This window comes from Engraulis encrasicolus, chromosome 9 (assembly GCF_034702125.1).
Source record: "Engraulis encrasicolus isolate BLACKSEA-1 chromosome 9, IST_EnEncr_1.0, whole genome shotgun sequence".
Classification (NCBI taxonomy): domain Eukaryota; kingdom Metazoa; phylum Chordata; class Actinopteri; order Clupeiformes; family Engraulidae; genus Engraulis; species Engraulis encrasicolus.
In genome coordinates this window covers 49669249-49689248 of record NC_085865.1, presented here as the reverse complement: position 1 = coordinate 49689248, position 20000 = coordinate 49669249, and the positions used below count along the sequence as shown (strand labels likewise).

Sequence of the window (20000 nt, the reverse complement as noted above, 5' to 3'; positions counted from 1 at the left end):
TGCCATACATTAGTACAACGTGAAATGTATTGACACCCTGTCTTCCCAACGAACTGGTTGTTGGTAAAGTAAATACCTGCTTGTAGCCTATTGAGCTTACTGATGGGCAAGGACAGGGGCTCAGGAGAGGTACTCGTGCACTTTCTGATAACAGCAGTACAGCTGGGGTTTTTTCCCAAGAATCCAAAAAATGTTCATATATTATGTAGACTATTTACGGATAATGCGGAATGATATGGGTTTCAAACAGCCACTGCCTAGGCTGACACTAGGCTGACAGTACATAGCAGTTAGTGTCTCAAATGTTCTACATTATTTTGTCTATCCCTTGAGCGTAAAGGCATTCTATTCTATTATATGTATATTGTATTCTATGTATTCTGTGTACATTGTTTTCTATTCTTTTGTACTTTGTTTCCCTGCTGAGCAGATCCTGAACCTGTCTCTGCACGAGGCGGAGCAGCAGCGCGTGCGCGAGGCCGCTGCGGAGCGGCAGCGGGAGGCGGAGGGCCGGGAGCGTCTGCGGGCGCTCAACGCCGCGCAGGAGGAGGTACTGCAGCTCCACCAGCTGCTGGAGCCCGCCAACGCCTTCAACCACGCCACCATCATCACCCGCGGCAACCAGCTCTGCGCACAGGTCTCTGCTGTGTTGTGCACCACAGATATGTACAGTGTGGGATATTGACCTTCTGTGGAATTAAAGTAGGGGCAAAAGCAAACACTCCTTCTCTCACCATCTCTCTAAAATGCAGTTATACACAGGGTTCACGCCTTAAAAGCATTGAATCCGGGGGGCACTGTGGCGCAACGCGCTAAGCCCCCCACATCTGGGCTTGCATGCACTTTCTGATAACAGAGCAGTACAGCTGTTTTTTTTTTTTTTTTTTAAGAATCCAAAAATTGTTCATACAGTATATCACGAAAGTGAGTACACCTCTCACAGTTTTTGCAGATTTGTGAGTATATCTTTTCATAGGAAAGCATTACAGAAATTTCACTTTGACACAATGATTAGTGACCTTTTAACAACATATTTAACCGCTTAAATTTCTTGTTCACTCAGAAAAAAACCAAAATAAAGCCATTAATGGATTAAAAGGGAGGTCAGCGGTGTGCGTTTCAACCTTTCTTTGCATTGAACTTTTACATTTTGAGTGTGCATCTGTCTAAAATAGATTGGTGTGAGATTTGAATGCAATCCTATGGAGAATATCATGATCTGCTTCAGTAGTCACAGTGCATGTTGACATGCATGTTTCTTTTAGGTGTATTTCAGACTGCCAATGTGGACAGCATTCATGCATCCCCAAACCATGTCAGTCCCACTACCATGCTTGGCTAGTGAGAGGATTACACTTTTTTTTGCGAAACTCACTTGTTTACCACCGCACATGCTTGACATCCTCTAAAGTATTTTTTTTTTTTATCTTGGTCTCTTCAGATCACACAACATGGTTCCAGTGATCCATATCCTTGGTCTGTTCATCTCTCTCGAGACCAAGATAAACAAATTTGCTTTAGATGGTGTCAAACATGTGTGGCGGTAAACAAGTGAGTTTTACAAAAAAAAGTGTATCCTCTCACTAGCCAAGCATGGTAGTGGGACTGACATGGTGTGGGGATGCATGAATGCTATCAACATTGGCAATCTGAAATACACCTACGTAAAGGAAACATGCATGTCAACATGCACTGGGACTACTGAGGCAGATCATGATATTCTCCATAGGATTGCATTCAAATCTCACACCAATCTATTTTTGACACACAAAATGTAAAAGTTCAATGCAAAGAAAGGTTGAAACGCACACCGCTGACCTCCCTTCTAATCCCTTTTAATTTCGAGGCGATCCGCGCCAACACGGCCCCTTCTCTACCGGATTGTAATCTGGGGTGTACTCACTTTTGTGGGTACATGTTCAAACATTAATGGCTGTATTTTGTGAGGTTTTTCTGAGTGAACAAGAAATTCAAGCAGTTAAATATGTTGTTAAAAGGTCACTAATCATTGTGTCAAAGTGACATTTCTGTAATGCTTTCCTATGAAAAGATATACTCACAAATCTGCAAAAACTGTGAGGGGTGTACTCACTTTCGTGATATACTGTATATTATGTAGACTACAGTATATACGGACAATGCGGAATGATATGGGTTTCAAACAGCCACTGAGTAGGCTGACATTAGGTCAGTACATGTGCAATTAGTGTCTCAAATGTTCTACATTATTTTGTCTATCCCTTGAGCGTAAAGGCATTCTATTCTATGTATTCTGTGTACATTGTTTTCTACTCTATTGTACTTTGTTTCCCTGCTGAGCAGATCCTGAACCTGTCTCTGCACGAGGCGGAGCAGCAGCGCGTGCGCGAGGCCGCTGCGGAGCGGCAGCGGGAGGTGGAGGGCCGGGAGCGTCTGCGGGCGCTCAACGCCGCGCAGGAGGAGGTACTGCAGCTCCACCAGCTGCTGGAGCCCGCCAACGCCTTCAACCACGCCACCATCATCACCCGTGGCAACCAGCTCTGCGCACAGGTCTCCGCTGTGTTATACGCCACAGAAGAGGTCAGTTGCAGACATGTACCAGAGAGGCTTTATGGGTATTACGAGAGACAAAGCTCCCGACTTTTTCTGGGTGGTACTGTCCACTAAGTTGCGCCAACGGAGGAGTGCCGAGGCTGTTAGAATGAATGGGGTCCTATGGAGCTCCACCATGCTGCCGTTGCTTGGGAGAGAATCGTTATTATGTTTTCATTTTTCATTTTCCCAAAGGCAGGATAAATTACTGCTACAAACAGCACTTAGTTTGAATTTTTAAACTTGCCTTATCTTTATAAAATACGCATTTATTTTCAATATTACGTCACAAGTGGCTTCAGACACTGCGGTTGGATTGGTCGACCGGCTGCGTGATCATGACTGCTGTAAAGCAATTTCGCTCGCAAAATGTTCAGAGACTCTCAGTGGGATTGAGGACTGGACTATGAGCGGGCCATTCCAGTATCATAGTTTTAGTGTCCTTGAAGAACCTCTGTAACCCAAGGTAAACATTTTAATTAGTTCAATGTTGTTGGAGGACCCAGCAATCCAGATTCAGACCCAGACTCCCTGAGTCTGAGGCTGAATAACAGTCTTAAAAACTAGATGTCCCCACCACTATGTGTAACTGTGGAAACTGCTGAGTCTCATTAGACCAAAGAAGCATTGGACACCTGCCCAGATGATTGTTATTGACCTGGCCTCACCTGGAGGTTTTATTTCAAGAAATACAACTGTTAGGGCATGTCATCATATTGGGCTTTGGGGCCATCATCACAGAAGAACCCTTTTACTAAAGGCGGTGCATATCAGAGTGTTATTGAGCTTTGCCTATGAACATTTGAAAGTCAAAAATGAGTTTTGAAAGTCTCTACTTTCATCTGATGAGATTCAATTGCACCTGCTTTGATGCATGAATTCTGCTTCTATCAGGTGAAGAAAGGGATAGTCCTTAAAATTTCATAACATGGTTTCCACAATTAAACATGGTGGTGGAAGCATCATTCCGTGTTATCCTCAGCCACAGGAAACCTTGTTTGGGTGTACTGCACCATAAAAACAGAAGATTATGATAGAATGTGGAAGGTGACCATGCAAAATATGCTCATAGAGGAAGCTAAGATCTTCACTGGATCTTTCAATAAGATGATAACCCAAAACTATTATCCAAAAATCATTAACATAACACAATCGTTAACATTGTCAAGCCACAGCCCTTTGACATTTTTATATAAAAATAGGCAACAGCATCTTTTGGCGGAAATCCTGGCACCAAGAAGGGAACGGATTGAATCGATTCGGAATTAATCGAATCGAATTGAATCGTGATTAATCGATTCAAAGCCCTAAGAATCGAAATCGAATCGATACAGGAACATGGCTGCAATACCCAGCCCTAGTTATGCAGCTTCATATGAAATGTGTTTTGTAAAGGAACCTTAGATATTACATTTGCAATACAATTAAGTTATATTCAGGGGACCTAGAGAAGGTGGGGTCTATTTTAAAAGTGGCTGCCTTCAATATAGGCCTAAAGTGCAGGGGGAATCCCTGTTTTCTGTTCATATTACGGCCCTTGGAGGAATTCAAAGTGGCCCCTCGAATGAAAAAGGTTGCCCACCCCTGCTCTAAGCTCACATGTGGGCTGATTATGCTGTGCATTGGTTATTAAGTCAGTACACATTGATCCAAACGAGCATGTCCTCATAAGCCTTTTTTACGTCTGAAAACCAGTGTATGTCTCTCAAGTAACTGCGTTGGACAAAGTTGATGTGATTTTTTGTCCAGGGAAAGTTGTCCTCATAAGCCTGTTCCTTATCTGTGTCACACGTGTCCTCATAAGCCTGTTTTACGTCTGAAAACCAGTGTATGTCTCCCAAGTAACTGCGTTGGACAAAGTTGATGTGAATTTTTGTCCAGGGAAAGTTGTCCTCATAAGCCTGTTCCTTATCTGTGTCACACGTGTCCTCATAAGCCTGTTTTACGTCTGAAAACCAGTGTATGTCTCCCAAGTAACTGCGTTGGACAAAGTTGATGTGAATTTTTTTCCAGGGAAAGTTGTCCTCGTAAGCCTGTTCCTTATCTGTGTCACACGCTTGGATTTCTGCTGAAAGTAGTTAAGTTGTAGACAACTGTACTTCCTCTTACAGCTTGTAGACACATAGACCTGTTTCACTCTGGCTCCCTCAGTTCTAATTCTGATGCGGTATTGTGGATGAGATCATTTCATGTAGTTTATTAAATAACCACACCGACAAGATTACCCTCAACACAAACCTTGAGTGGTAAAATTACCCTCAACACAAACCTTGAGTGGTAAATATTTATTTTTTCTCTCCAACAGATGAGACCTTGACAGTGGATTTGCCAACCTCCCAGGCACACCAGGTGAGCTTGTTTGAAATTGGTCTTACTTAAACACACAGTCTCTCTAAGCTAGGGGTGGGGAACCCATGTCTCGCTTTAGGCCGTTTTATCCGGTCCCCCATGTATAATTATAATGTTATGCATAGGGCTGGGTTGAATAATCAAGTTAATCGAAATCGAATCGAAATTCACATAATCGATTCACAGGGCACAAAATTGATTTTTTTTTTGTTCTTTTTCCTTTTGTTCTTTTTGTTTAATTTAGGTCTATGGAAAATACCCAGTAGGTATTAGTCAATTAGGCCTAGGCCTACTTATTACAAATTAGCAATCTGTTAACACTGTCAAGCCACAGCCCTTTGACATTTTTATATAAAAATAGGCAACAGCATCTTTTGGGGGAAATCCTGGCACCAAGAAGGGAACGGATCGGATAGGTCAGTGGTTCTTAACCTGGGGTGCGGGCACCCCCTGGGGGTGCGCCAGAGATTCCAGGGGGTGCACGGAATTTTGTTTGTGTTGAGGTTGTGACCAACATTTTGCTAGCAAACATTATAATAAGGCCAAATTAAACCAAATGAAAACATGTTTTGGACCCCATGTAAAGCCATTAAGGTATTGGTAAATGTTTTAAGCAAGATTCATGGTAATTATTCACTTAAATCATATCGTATCGTATAATCGTATACGCGTGTAGAAGTTTGGGTTGGGGGTGCGTGGCTTGTCTTGGACAGCGGTAAGGGGGTGCTTTAAGACAAAAGGTTAAGAACCGCTGGGATAGGTCATACGACTGAAATTTAGATGTTGGTGGGCTTAATGGGTACGCTTACCTTAAAATTCACTTTGAATTAATGTGTCAGCCAAGAAATATAAATGGAATGTGTTCAATCTCTACTGAAGACATTAATGTGCTTTTGATGCGTGTTTTAGGGTACAACCTCACTCTCTGGTGTAGACTTGCCTGAGTTTATCTGACTCTGCTCCACACGAAAAGAGAGGAAGACGGCAACCAAGCAACTTCCAAGCCTGAGAAGGCAAGTGAAAGCTCCACCAGAAAACGTTCCAGTCCACAAGAGCAAGTGTCATCTAAGAGCGAACTGTCAGCAGTCACCGGGGCCGGAGGCAGCGACTGTATCCTTTCCATTGTGCCGGTGCGCATCAAATCCAAGAAGAGCAACAACACCATCGAAACGCATGCGTTCATGGACTCAGGAAGTGCAGCGACGTTTTGCTCCGAAAGATTGATGAGGCGACTTGGTGTAACGACCCTTGGCTGGGTTGTCGCAGGCCTTCTGAAGAAAGACAGTGACCACAAACCAAGTCACGTCAGTCATTGTGCTTCGGTCAACAGAGTGTCAGTCAGATGACTACAGGACTAGTTTCATGGGAGTACCTTGGGTAAAGTAATAATTAATAATTAATAGGGGTGGGAATAGACTATTTTGTTTAATCTAGATTAATCTCACTGTAATAATGAAATGAATGTAGATTAATCTATATCAAAATGGCTCATTCAGAATAGGCACGCTAGCTAAATAATGCCGAAAAAAAGCCTAGGGGGTTTCTTAAGATGGCGCATTAGACCAGAGCTCATCTCTTTTTTCCAAAATGCATCTCATCATCAAAAAAATGTTTGATATTTGGTGATGAAAAAAAATCACTGCAGTATTGTGTGTTTTGAATATGTTAGGAAGCATTTAGAGTCATAATATACTGACATTTCAAAATGAACAGTGCTATAAATTGTAAAGGCAAATACAGATAAATCTCAAACGTTTAGACTATTTAAACAAAATGACTTCAACAATTCAGCATTTCTAATGGGCAGAGAGAGAGAGAGAGACAGAGAGAGAGAGTTAGCTGTAAAGCATTCCCGGTAACCTGAAATGGGTATTCCTGGTAACCTGAGGTTACCGGGAATACCTAATTGCCATCGGGTAGGTATTCCTGGTAACCCAAATAGGTATTCCGGTAACCTGATAGGTATTCCCGGTAACATAGACAGCAATAGGTATTCCCGTACCTGGAGTCAATTTTTAAAAAGTATATAAAACACTTCTAATGCTATGTTCCACCCTTCTAAATGTCAATTACGCGTCAATGTCATATCTAACCAGGCATCACACGCAGACTAATGCCTCTTTTCCACTGCCGGTTTTGTGGTAGGCCTACAGCTCGACACAGCGCGACTCAGCCAACACTTTTTGCTTTGCGATTGAGTTGTGTCATGACTATTTTAAAAGTAAAAAATGGTGGCCGAGTCACGCTGTATCGAACTGTGGGCCTACCAAAAACCGGTAGTGGAAAAGAGGCATCACTGACCTCAAAGCCAATATGTTTTGTGTGGAAACTCGCGTATCCTTACATCTAAAGCTGTACATTTTCTGAAAGCTCTTGGTGTGTAGATTCTCTTTAATGTAGTCAAAGCCATGGTCCACCCTTCTACATATCATTTACGCGTCAATGTCTTTGCTAACCAGGCTTTGCATGCAGACTAACTGACCTCAAAGCCAATATGTTTTAGGTGGCAACTCAAGTATCCCTACATGTAGGTACCTAAAACTATACATTTTCTGAAAGCTCTTGGTGTATAGATTCCCTTTAATGTAGCCAAAGCCATGTTAACCCCTCTACATGTCAATTACGCGTCAATGTCATACCTAACCAGACGTCGAACGCAGACTAACTGACCTCAAAGCCAATATGTTTTAGGTGGAAACTCAAGTATCCTTACATCTAGGTACCTAAAACTATACATTTTCTGAAAGCTCTTGGTGTGTAGATTCCATTTAATGTAGTCAAAGCCATGTTCCACCCTTCTACATCTCAATTACACGTCAATGTCTTTACGTACCAGGCGTTGCACGCAGACTAACTGAACTGAAAGCCAATATGTTTTAGGTGGCAACTCAAGTATCCCTACTTCTAGGTACCTAAAACTATACATTTTCTGAAAGCTTGTGGTGTGTAGATGCCATTTAATATAGGCAAAGCCATGTTCCACCCTTCTACATGTCAATTGCGCGTCAATGTCTTTACAGACCAGGCGTTGCACGCAGACTAACTGAACTGAAAGCCAATATGTTTTAGGTGGCAACACAAGTATCCCTACATGTAGGTACCTAAAACTATACATTTTCTGAAAGCTCCTGATGTGTAGATGCCATTTAATGTAGTCAAAGCCATGGTCCACCCTTCTACATGTCAATTACGTGTCAATGTCATACCTTACCAGGCGTCGCACGCAGACTAACTGACCTCAAAGCCAATATGTTTTAGGTGGCAACTCAAGTGTTCCAACATCTAGGTACCTACAACTATACATTTTCTGAAAGCTTGTGGTGTGTAGATGCCATTTAATGTAGGCAAAGCCATGTTCCACCCTTCTACATGTCAATTACGCGTCAATGTCTTTAGAGACCAGGCGTTGCACGCAGACTAACTGAACTCAAAGCCAATATGTTTTAGGTGGCAACTCAAGTATCCCTACATCTAGGTCCCTACAACTATACATTTTCTGAAAGCTTGTGGTGTGTAGATGCCATTTAATGTAGGCAAAGCCATGTTCCACCCTTCTACATCTCAATTACACGTCAATGTCATACCTAACCAGGCGTTGCACGCAGACTAACTGACCTCAAAGCCAATATGTTTTAGGTGGCAACTCAAGTATCCCTACATGTAGGTACCTAAAACTATAATTTTTCTGAAAGCTCTTGGTGTATAGATTCCCTTTAATGTAGGCAAAGCCATGTTAACCCCTCTACATGTCAATTACGCGTCAATGTCATACCTAACCAGACGTCGAACGCAGACTAACTGACCTCAAAGCCAATATGTTTTAGGTGGAAACTCAAGTATCCTTACATCTAGGTACCTAAAACTATACATTTTCTGAAAGCTCTTGGTGTGTAGATTCCATTTAATGTAGTCAAAGCCATGTTCCACCCTTCTACATCTCAATTACACGTCAATGTCTTTACGTACCAGGCGTTGCACGCAGACTAACTGAACTGAAAGCCAATATGTTTTAGGTGGCAACACAAGTATCCCTACATGTAGGTACCTAAAACTATACATTTTCTGAAAGCTTGTGGTGTGTAGATGCCATTTAATATAGGCAAAGCCATGTTCCACCCTTCTACATGTCAATTACGCGTCAATGTCTTTACAGACCAGGCGTTGCACGCAGACTAACTGAACTCAAAGCCAATATGTTTTAGGTGGCAACACAAGTATCCCTACATGTAGGTACCTAAAACTATACATTTTCTGAAAGCTCCTGATGTGTAGATGCCATTTAATGTAGGCAAAGCCATGTTCCACCCTTCTACATGTCAATTACGTGTCAATGTCATACCTTACCAGGCGTCGCACGCAGACTAACTGACCTCAAAGCCAATATGTTTTAGGTGGCAACTCAAGTGTTCCAACATCTAGGTACCTAAAACTATACATTTTCTGAAAGCTTGTGGTGTGTAGATGCCATTTAATGTAGGCAAAGCCATGTTCCACCCTTCTACATGTCAATTACGCGTCAATGTCTTTAGAGACCAGGCGTTGCACGCAGACTAACTGAACTCAAAGCCAATATGTTTTAGGTGGCAACTCAAGTATCCCTACATCTAGGTACCTAAAACTATACATTTTCTGAAAGCTTGTGGTGTGTAGATGCCATTTAATGTAGGCAAAGCCATGTTCCACCCTTCTACATGTCAATTACGCATCAATGTCTTTACTAACCAGGCGTTGCAGACAGACTAACTGACCTCAAAGCCAATATGTTTTAGGTGGCAACTCAAGTATCCCTACATGTAGGTACCTAAAACTATACACTTTCTGAAAGCTCTTGGTTTGTAGATGCCATTTAATGTATGGAAAGCCATGTTCCACCCTTCTACATGTCAATTACGCGTCAATGTCTTAACAGACCAGGCGTTGCACGCAGACTAACTGAACTCAAAGCCAATATGTTTTAGGTGGCAACTCAAGTATCTTTACATCTAGGTACCTAAAACTATACATTTTCTGAAAGCTCTTGGTGTGTAGATTCCATTTAATGTAGTCAAAGCCATGTTCCACCCTTCTACATCTCAATTACACGTCAATGTCTTTACGTACCAGGCGTTGCACGCAGACTAACTGAACTGAAAGCCAATATGTTTTAGGTGGCAACACAAGTATCCCTACATGTAGGTACCTAAAACTATACATTTTCTGAAAGCTCCTGATGTGTAGATGCCATTTAATGTAGGCAAAGCCATGTTCCACCCTTCTACATGTCAATTACGCGTCAATGTCTTTACCTACCAGGCGTTGCACGCAGACTAACTGAACTGAAAGCCAATATGTTTTAGGTGGCAACTCAAGTATCCCTACATGTAGGTACCTAAAACTATACATTTTCTGAAAGCTTGTGGTGTGTAGATGCCATTTAATATAGCCAAAGCCATGTTCCACCCTTCTACATGTCAATTACGCGTCAATGTCTTTAGAGACCAGGCGTTGCACGCAGACTAACTGAACTCAAAGCCAATATGTTTTAGGTGGCAACTCAAGTATCCCTACATCTAGGTACCTAAAACTATACATTTTCTGAAAGCTTGTGGTGTGTAGATGCCATTTAATGTAGGCAAAGCCATGTTCCACCCTTCTACATGTCAATTACGCGTCAATGTCTTTAGAGACCAGGCGTTGCACGCAGACTAACTGAACTCAAAGCCAATATGTTTTAGGTGGCAACTCAAGTATCCCTACATCTAGGTACCTAAAACTATACATTTTCTGAAAGCTTGTGGTGTGTAGATGCCATTTAATGTAGGCAAAGCCATGTTCCACCCTTCTACATCTCAATTACACGTCAATGTCTTTACGTACCAGGCGTTGCACGCAGACTAACTGACCTCAAAGCCAATATGTTTTAGGTGGCAACTCAAGTATCCCTACATGTAGGTACCTAAAACTATACATTTTCTGAAAGCTTGTGGTGTGTAGATGCCATTTAATGTAGGCAAAGCCATGTTCCACCCTTCTACATCTCAATTACACGTCAATGTCTTTACCTACCAGGCGTTGCACGCAGACTAACTGAACTGAAAGCCAATATGTTTTAGGTGGCAACTCAAGTATCCCTACATGTAGGTACCTAAAACTATACATTTTCTGAAAGCTTGTGGTGTGTAGATGCCATTTAATATAGCCAAAGCCATGTTCCACCCTTCTACATGTCAATTACGCGTCAATGTCTTTAGAGACCAGGCGTCGCACGCAGACTAACTGACCTCAAAGCCAATAAGTTTTAGGTGGCAACACAAGTATCCCTACATGTAGGTACCTAAAACCATACATTTTCTGAAAGCTTGTGGTGTGTAGATGCCATTTAATGTAGGCAAAGCCATGTTCCACCCTTCTACATCTCAATTACACGTCAATGTCTTTACGTACCAGGCGTTGCACGCAGACTAACTGAACTGAAAGCCAATATGTTTTAGGTGGCAACTCAAGTATCCCTACATGTAGGTACCTAAAACTATACATTTTCTGAAAGCTTGTGGTGTGTAGATGCCATTTAATGTAGGCAAAGCCATGTTCCACCCTTCTACATCTCAATTACATGTCAATGTCTTTACTAACCAGGCGTCGCACGCAGACTAACTGAACTCAAAGCCAATATGTTTTAGGTGGCAACTCAAGTATCCCTACATCTAGGTACCTAAAACTATACATTTTCTGAAAGCTTGTGGTGTGTAGATGCCATTTAATGTAGGCAAAGCCATGTTCCACCCTTCTACATGTCAATTACGTGTCAATGTCATACCTAACCAGGCGTTGCACGCAGACTAACTGAACTGAAAGCCAATATGTTTTAGGTGGCAACTCAAGTGTTCCAACATCTAGGTACCTAAAACTATACATTTTCTGAAAGCTTGTGGTGTGTAGATGCCATTTAATGTAGGCAAAGCCATGTTCCACCCTTCTACATGTCAATTACAAGTCAATGTCTTTACTAACCAGGCGTCGCACACAGACTAACTGACCTCAAAGCCAATATGTTTTAGGTGGCAACTCAAGTATCCCTACATGTAGGTACCTAAAACTATACACTTTCTGAAAGCTCTTGGTTTGTAGATGCCATTTAATGTATGGAAAGCCATGTTCCACCCTTCTACATGTCAATTACGCGTCAATGTCTTAACAGACCAGGCGTTGCACGCAGACTAACTGAACTCAAAGCCAATATGTTTTAGGTGGCAACTCAAGTATCTTTACATCTAGGTACCTAAAACTATACATTTTCTGAAAGCTCTTGGTGTGTAGATTCCATTTAATGTAGTCAAAGCCATGTTCCACCCTTCTACATCTCAATTACACGTCAATGTCTTTACGTACCAGGCGTTGCACGCAGACTAACTGAACTGAAAGCCAATATGTTTTAGGTGGCAACTCAAGTATCCCTACATGTAGGTACCTAAAACTATACATTTTCTGAAAGCTTGTGGTGTGTAGATGCCATTTAATGTAGGCAAAGCCATGTTCCACCCTTCTACATGTCAATTACGTGTCAATGTCTTTACCTACCAGGCGTTGCACGCAGACTAACTGAACTGAAAGCCAATATGTTTTAGGTGGCAACTCAAGTATCCCTACATGTAGGTACCTAAAACTATACATTTTCTGAAAGCTTGTGGTGTGTAGATGCCATTTAATATAGCCAAAGCCATGTTCCACCCTTCTACATGTCAATTACGCGTCAATGTCTTTAGAGACCAGGCGTTGCACGCAGACTAACTGAACTCAAAGCCAATATGTTTTAGGTGGCAACTCAAGTATCCCTACATCTAGGTCCCTACAACTATACATTTTCTGAAAGCTTGTGGTGTGTAGATGTCATTTAATGTAGGCAAAGCCATGTTCCACCCTTCTACATCTCAATTACACATCAATGTCTTTACTAACCAGGCGTCGCACACAGACTAACTGACCTCAAAGCCAATATGTTTTAGGTGGCAACTCAAGTATCCCTACATGTAGGTACCTAAAACTATACATTTGCTGAAAGCTTGTGGTGTGTAGATGCCATTTAATGTAGGCAAAGCCTTGTTCCACCCTTCTACATGTCAATTACTCGCCGATATCGTTACGGACCAGGCGTCGCATGCAGACTAACTGAACTGAAAGCCAATATGTTTTAGGTGGCAACTCATGTATCCCTACATATAGGTACCTAAAACTATACATTTTCTGAAAGCTTGTGGTGTGTAGATGCCATTTAATGTAGGCAAAGCCATGTTCCACCCTTCTACATCTCAATTACGCGTCAATGTCTTTACTAACCAGGCGTCGCACGCAGACTAACTGAACTCAAAGCCAATATGTTTTAGGTGGCAACTCAAGTATCCCTACATCTAGGTCCCTACAACTATACATTTTCTGAAAGCTTGTGGTGTGTAGATGCCATTTAATGTAGGCAAAGCCATGTTCCACCCTTCTACATCTCAATTACGCGTCAATGTCTTTACTAACCAGGCGTCGCACGCAGACTAACTGACCTCAAAGCCAATAAGTTTTAGGTGGCAACACAAGTATCCCTACATGTAGGTACCTAAAACCATACATTTTCTGAAAGCTTGTGGTGTGTAGATGCCATTTAATGTAGGCAAAGCGATGTTCCACCCTTCTACATCTCAATTACACGTCAATGTCTTTACGTACCAGGCGTTGCAGGCAGACTAACTGAACTGAAAGCCAATATGTTTTAGGTGGCAACTCAAGTATCCCTACATGTAGGTACCTAAAACTATACATTTGCTGAAAGCTTGTGGTGTGTAGATGCCATTTAATGTAGGCAAAGCCTTGTTCCACCCTTCTACATGTCAATTACTCGCCGATATCGTTACGGACCAGGCGTCGCATGCAGACTAACTGAACTGAAAGCCAATATGTTTTAGGTGGCAACTCATGTATCCCTACATATAGGTACCTAAAACTATACATTTTCTGAAAGCTCCTGATGTGTAGATGCCATTTAATGTAGTCAAAGCCATGGTCCACCCTTCTACATGTCAATTACGTGTCAATGTCATACCTTACTAGGCGTCGCACGCAGACTAACTGACCTCAAAGCCAATATGTTTTAGGTGGCAACTCAAGTGTTCCAACATCTAGGTACCTAAAACTATACATTTTCTGAAAGCTCTTGGTTTGTAGATGCCATTTAATGTATGGAAAGCCATGTTCCACCCTTCTACATGTCAATTACGCGTCAATGTCTTTACAGACCAGGCGTTGCACGCAGACTAACTGAACTCAAAGCCAATATGTTTTAGGTGGCAACTCAAGTATCCTTACATCTAGGTACCTAAAACTATACATTTTCTGAAAGCTCTTGGTTTGTAGATGCCATTTAATGTATGGAAAGCCATGTCCCACCCTTTTACATCTCAATTACACGTCAATGTCTTAACGTACCAGGCGTTGCACGCAGACTAACTGAACTGAAAGCCAATATGTTTTAGGTGGCAACTCAAGTGTTCCAACATCTAGGTACCTAAAACTATACATTTTCTGAAAGCTCTTGGTGTGTAGATGTCATTTAATGTAGTGAAAGCCATGTTCCACCCTTCTACATGTCAATGACTCGTCGATATCTTTACGGACCAGGCGTCGCATGCAGACTAACTGATCTCAAAGCCAATATGTTTTAGGTGGCAACTCATGTATCCCTACATCCAGGTACCTAAAACTATACATTTTCTGAAAGCTCTTGGTTTGTAGATGCCATTTAATGTATGGAAAGCCATGTCCCACCCTTCTACATGTCAATTACGCGTCAATGTCTTTACAGACCAGGCGTTGCACGCAGACTAACTGAACTCAAAGCCAATATGTTTTAGGTGGCAACACAAGTATCCCTACATATAGGTACCTAAAACTACACATTTTCTGAAAGCTCCTGATGTGTAGATGCCATTTAATGTAGCCAAAGCCATGGTCCACCCTTCTACATGTCAATTACATGTCAATGTCATACCTTACCAGGCGTCGCACGCAGACTAACTGACCTCAAAGCCAATATGTTTTAGGTGGAAACTCAAGTATCCCTACATCTAGGTACCTACAACTATACATTTTCTGAAAGCTCTCGGTGTGTAGATGCCTTTTAATGTACGGAAAGCCATGTCCCACCCTTTTACATCTCAATTACACGTCAATGTCTTTACGTACCAGGCGTTGCACGCAGACTAACTGAACTGAAAGCCAATATGTTTTAGGTGGGAACTCAAGTGTTCCACCATCTAGGTACCTAAAACTATACATTTTCTGAAAGTTTGTGGTGTGTAGATGCAATTTAATGTAGGCAAAGCCATGTTCCACCCTTCTACATGTCAATTACGCGTCAATGTCTTTACAGACCAGGCGTTGCACTCAGACTAACTGAACTCAAAGCCAATATGTTTTAGGTGGCAACTCAAGTATCCCTACATCTAGGTCCCTAAAACTATACATTTTCTGAAAGCTCTTGGTGTGTAGATGCCATTTAATGTAGGTAAAGCCATGTTCCACCCTTCTACATGTCAATTACGCGTCAATGTCTTTACGGACCAGGTGTTGAACGCAGACTAACTGAACTGAAAGCCAATATGTTTTAGGTGGCAACTCAAGTATCCCTACATCTACACTCGCCTCCAAAAGAGTTGTCGCCTACCCATCTGTTTGGAATAACAGCTAATAACCTGACTTTCAATTAATCACTTGGCTTCAGAAGTCATTCATATGAAAGCTACAACCCTCTCGAATGAAAATGTATGTACAAAAATACATTTCATGCACCAAAGAAAGATTGACCCTTTAATGAACACAGACAGGGCAGATTTTGACAAGACAAAAGTTTTGTCGCCTATCAAACATAATGTGAAAATGAGCAGATAAGTCACTTCAAAACACTTCAAATACGCAGATCGGGTGTCATACTTAATCACTGGTTCACTCACACCTCTCCAGAAAATCAACTTTGGCCTTAGGTGTATGTTTAGGGTCATTGTAATCATGGAAAGCAACACAATGAAAATCAATGGAGCTCAATGAGAGATGGTGACATATTTGCTATTTGTAGAGCAATACATTTTTAACTTCATGATGTAATCAATGATAAAAGCCCTCACACACCAGCAGCATGCATGCAGTTCCTCATAAGGGCTGTATCCCTCCCATGTTTGACTTTGGGCACCATGTATTTTTTCCAAATTCTTCACCTTTAACACCAAAGAAGTCTCTCCCACTGTCCTGTCTCAAAAAATCCAGCCAAGAGTATTTCAGGCCTAATTCTGACAAAAATGAAGGCTAATGGGACTCATACTCTGAAATCAAGATCCCAAGATCAACCATTTTAGAACTGATAGCATCAGAACTATATGGTGTTGGAGATGAAGAATATGAAAAAAGAGAAATGGTGCCTAAAGTGAAACATGGTACAGATACAGCTTTTATGAGGAGCTGCATGCATGCTGCAGGTGTTTGAGGGCTTTTATCATTGATTAAATCATGAAGTTGAACATGTATTGCTCTACGAATAGCGTATATGTCACCATCTCTCATTGAACTCCATTGATTTTCATTGTGTTGCTTTCCATGATTACAATGACCCTAAACATACACCTAAGGCCAAAGTCGATTTTCTGGAGAGGTGAGAGTGATTCAGTGATTAAGTATGACACCCAATCTGCGTATTTGAAGTGTTTTGAAGTGACTTATCTGCTCATTTTCACATTATGTTCCATAGGCGACAAAACTTTTGTCTTGTGAAAATCTGCCCTGTCTGTGTTCAATAAAGGGTCAATCTGTCTTTGGTGCATGAAATTTATTTTTGTGCATACATTTTCATTCGGGAGAGTTGTAGCTTTCACATGAGTGACTTCTGAAGCCAAGTGATTAATTGAAAGTCAGGTTATTAGCTGTTATTCCAAACAGATGTATAGGCGACAACTCTTTTGGAGGCGAGTGTAGGTACCTAAAACTATACATTTTGAAAGCTCTTGGTGTGTAGATGCCATTTAATGTAGTCAAAGCCATGTTCCACTCTTCTACATGTCAATTACGCGTCAATGTCTTTACAGACCAGGCGTTGCACGCAGACTAACTGAACTGAAAGCCAATATGTTTTAGGTGGCAACACAAGTATCCCTACATGTAGACTGTTTTCAGTACCTTCCGATGTGTTTATGACATCCTGTAAATATCATTTTGCTCCCTACTCTCTAAGTCCCCGTATTCAGCAAATGTGGAGCTGTAACTCCTCTGGCACACTCCTCTGGCATTCTAACTCTGAGAACACCTGGCCGGTTTTGCCCAAATCGCCGTGTGCCAGTGCTGGAGGTTCTAGTTTTTTTTACAATCAGTGGCAGATTCTCTCTCTCTCTCCATTAGAAATGCTGAATCGTTGAGGTAATTTTGTTTAAATAGTAATGATAAATATTTAAATAATAAATAATTTTGTATAAATGTAATGTTTGATAGATTTATCTGTATTTGCCTCTACAACTTACAGCGCTGTTCATTTTCAAATTTCAGTAGGCCTATCTTATGCTTCATGCTTGTGCTTGTGCATATGCTTTATAACCAAGTATCAACGTGACCATTTTTTGAAGATGAGATGCATTTTGGAAAAAAAAGATGAGCTTTGGTCTAATGCGCGATCTGTCTTAAGAAACCCCAAGGTTTTTTTCGGCATTATTTCGCCTGCGTGCCTATTCTGAATGAGCCATTTTGATATAGATTAATCTAGATTAATTTCATGATTACAGTGAGATTAATCTAGATTTAAAAAATTAATCTATGCCCACCCCTAATTTCATCCCAAACATGCAAAAATGAGGCAAACTTGTTACAACTCCGGATAAATCCTTTAACTCTGCCATATTTGCAAAACATTCAGTGTGATAAATGCATTTTGTAGACTGTTAAAGTCAAACTGTCAATGGCCTCTCAACGTCATTTGATTAATATTGCTGTGTTCCCCATTGTTATTGAATGTGTTTCGCGTTGGTCCTGTTTTAAAAAACGTTCTGGTTGCTTTGTTTCAAGCCGTTTTTGAAAGCCAGCAAGGTGGCTTGTGGAGAAACGAGAGGGTGTTCCGTGTTTCTCGTGGAAATGCGTCTCTGATTGGCTCACTCTTCCAGCTCTCGTAGAAATGCGTCTCTGATTGGCTCAGTCCTCCTGTTCTTGGAGCGAATGTAATGGGAAACAGAGTCGCCACTTCCCCGGGTGGTACTGCACTATAGGGGCGCCAACGGAGGCGTGCATGCTCCATTCAGGGCTGTGCTCTTTCGACAGCGACCCCTAGGCGAGCTGCAGGCACGGAGCAACCACAGTGGACTTGCTCTATGGATGAGGCTTTGTGCTGTGTGTGTACCTGAGAGTAGCAACCAGCTGATAGCTAAGATAAGCTAGATTTCGGGCCACCAGACGTTGCTTGTATTGAAAACAAGCAGAAAAAAAATACTCAACTCAATGTTTTTAGAAAAATGGGTCGACATAAACCTTTGTGGCCAACGCCTTCTTTCGACGTGACGAAACACAGAAAGGCTTTCGTGATTCGCTCGTTTCTCTGCATTATTGATGTAAATTGGGAAACACCGGGAAACACAGCCAGGCGAGGTGACGCACCGCTATGAGAGCCTTGCGAATGAGTTTAACTTGGGCTGACCGTCCGATCTTCAAAAGGAGTGAGTAAAATTGTGTTTAATCGGAAGTTGGCCTTTAAAGGGGCATTCCACCGATGGAGACATGAATATGTATTGAAAGTGGGTCATATATGTAATAGAATAGTAGCATACATTTCTAAGTTGGTGCCTTCTTGGCCGAGAAAAGGCATGAAATTACATTTTTCAAGTTCAACAGGCCACACCCAGGCAGCTCTGCCAGTGACTTACTGGAGCCTCAATGCCAGTGATTTCAAAAGCACTGGCACACTGATCTGTGATAGGTCTGTTTGTGCATTAGGTCCAACCCCCTATGGACGGGGTTGAAAGGGTGGGAAAAAGGCTTGTGGTCTCAACAGAAATCCACCTCTCTTACGGTAGGGATACATAGGAGGCGAAGCACGCGAAGCGAAGAGAGGCGAAATCCAACCGTCATCAGGTCGTCGCGGCGAATCAAATGGAATGGAACAGTTATGTTGTTGATTTGATTGGGCCGTGACAGGCGAATTCGCTCCTCATTTACATAACATTAAACTTTCTTGAATAATTTCGCTTCGCTTCACTCCTGTTCGCTTGCTGACGCTTGTCATCGCTTGCCTTCGCCTCTCTCATAGGAATGAATGGCAAAATTCGCAAATTCGCGTGTATGTGTCCCTACCGTTACACTTCCTCCTACGATGATGCCAAATGACGATTTTTAAATCATTGTAGTAGGAAGTGATAGGTGAATACGGATTTCTCCTGCCTCAGGGGGAATTGGGAGAGTGTTGCACGACCATTCAAAAGTATGACTGGGTGTCTAGCAATGGAAAGCCTAATGCAAATGGGTGGAGTGTCCCTTTAAAGGAGCTACCACCCTTTCAACAGTCAGAATAACCCCCATGACAATCTCACTGTATGTTAGCTGTGTTTTTTTAACTTGCTGGCCATGTGTGTTGTGTTACTGGGCGAAAGATGTGTCACCAAGTTATGGAAATGTTAACATTAAACTTCAACTTTCATTTCAAGATTTTGTCAGGTGGATTTTTTCATAGTTACATGGACATTGAGAGTGGAAACAACAACTTTGGGTCAGAGATTTCGTCAGTGTAAGAAATGGCACTTTTTTCAAGGTCTCACCAAGAACAGGCTGGAGTCAGGGTTCACTCACAGTATGGCAGTGCAAATTTTACCCCCAAGCTAGCCGCCAACTCGTCTCATAGGACTCAATGTTAACTGCTTGCTTGGAGGTAAAATTTGCACTGCCATAAAGAGAATGGTTGAAAGTAAAGGATAAAGGTAACACTCAATCATTTAACTTAAGGGGAGGTGTAATATGAGCTTATTTCCAAAAATGGTACAGTATCACTTTAAGACTATTTTATCTGTGGAGAATGCCGTATAGAGAGGCCCTACTTATGTTTT

The 20000-nt window shown here is 41.8% G+C and overlaps 2 protein-coding genes across 8 annotated transcripts in view; both read left to right on the top strand.

The window, feature by feature from the left end:
• LOC134455956 (mRNA export factor GLE1-like) overlaps positions 1 to 7710 on the top strand; it is a 9893-nt gene extending 2183 nt beyond the window's left edge. For 2 of the 5 annotated variants that reach the window (XM_063207326.1, XM_063207329.1), the window contains exons 2-3: positions 431 to 702; positions 2323 to 3442. In XM_063207326.1, coding sequence (XP_063063396.1) covers positions 431 to 702; positions 2323 to 2646 — 596 coding nt within the window. In that variant the 3' untranslated portion in view covers positions 2647 to 3442. Of the gene's footprint in view, positions 703 to 2322; positions 3443 to 4876; positions 4921 to 5829 lie in introns of those variants that run through there. The other 3 variants (XM_063207327.1, XM_063207328.1, XM_063207330.1) reach the window with 3 other exon arrangements.
• cadm1b (cell adhesion molecule 1b) overlaps positions 1 to 20000 on the top strand; it is a 570260-nt gene that overhangs the window by 381981 nt on the left and 168279 nt on the right. The gene's annotated exons all lie outside the window — the stretch shown is intronic.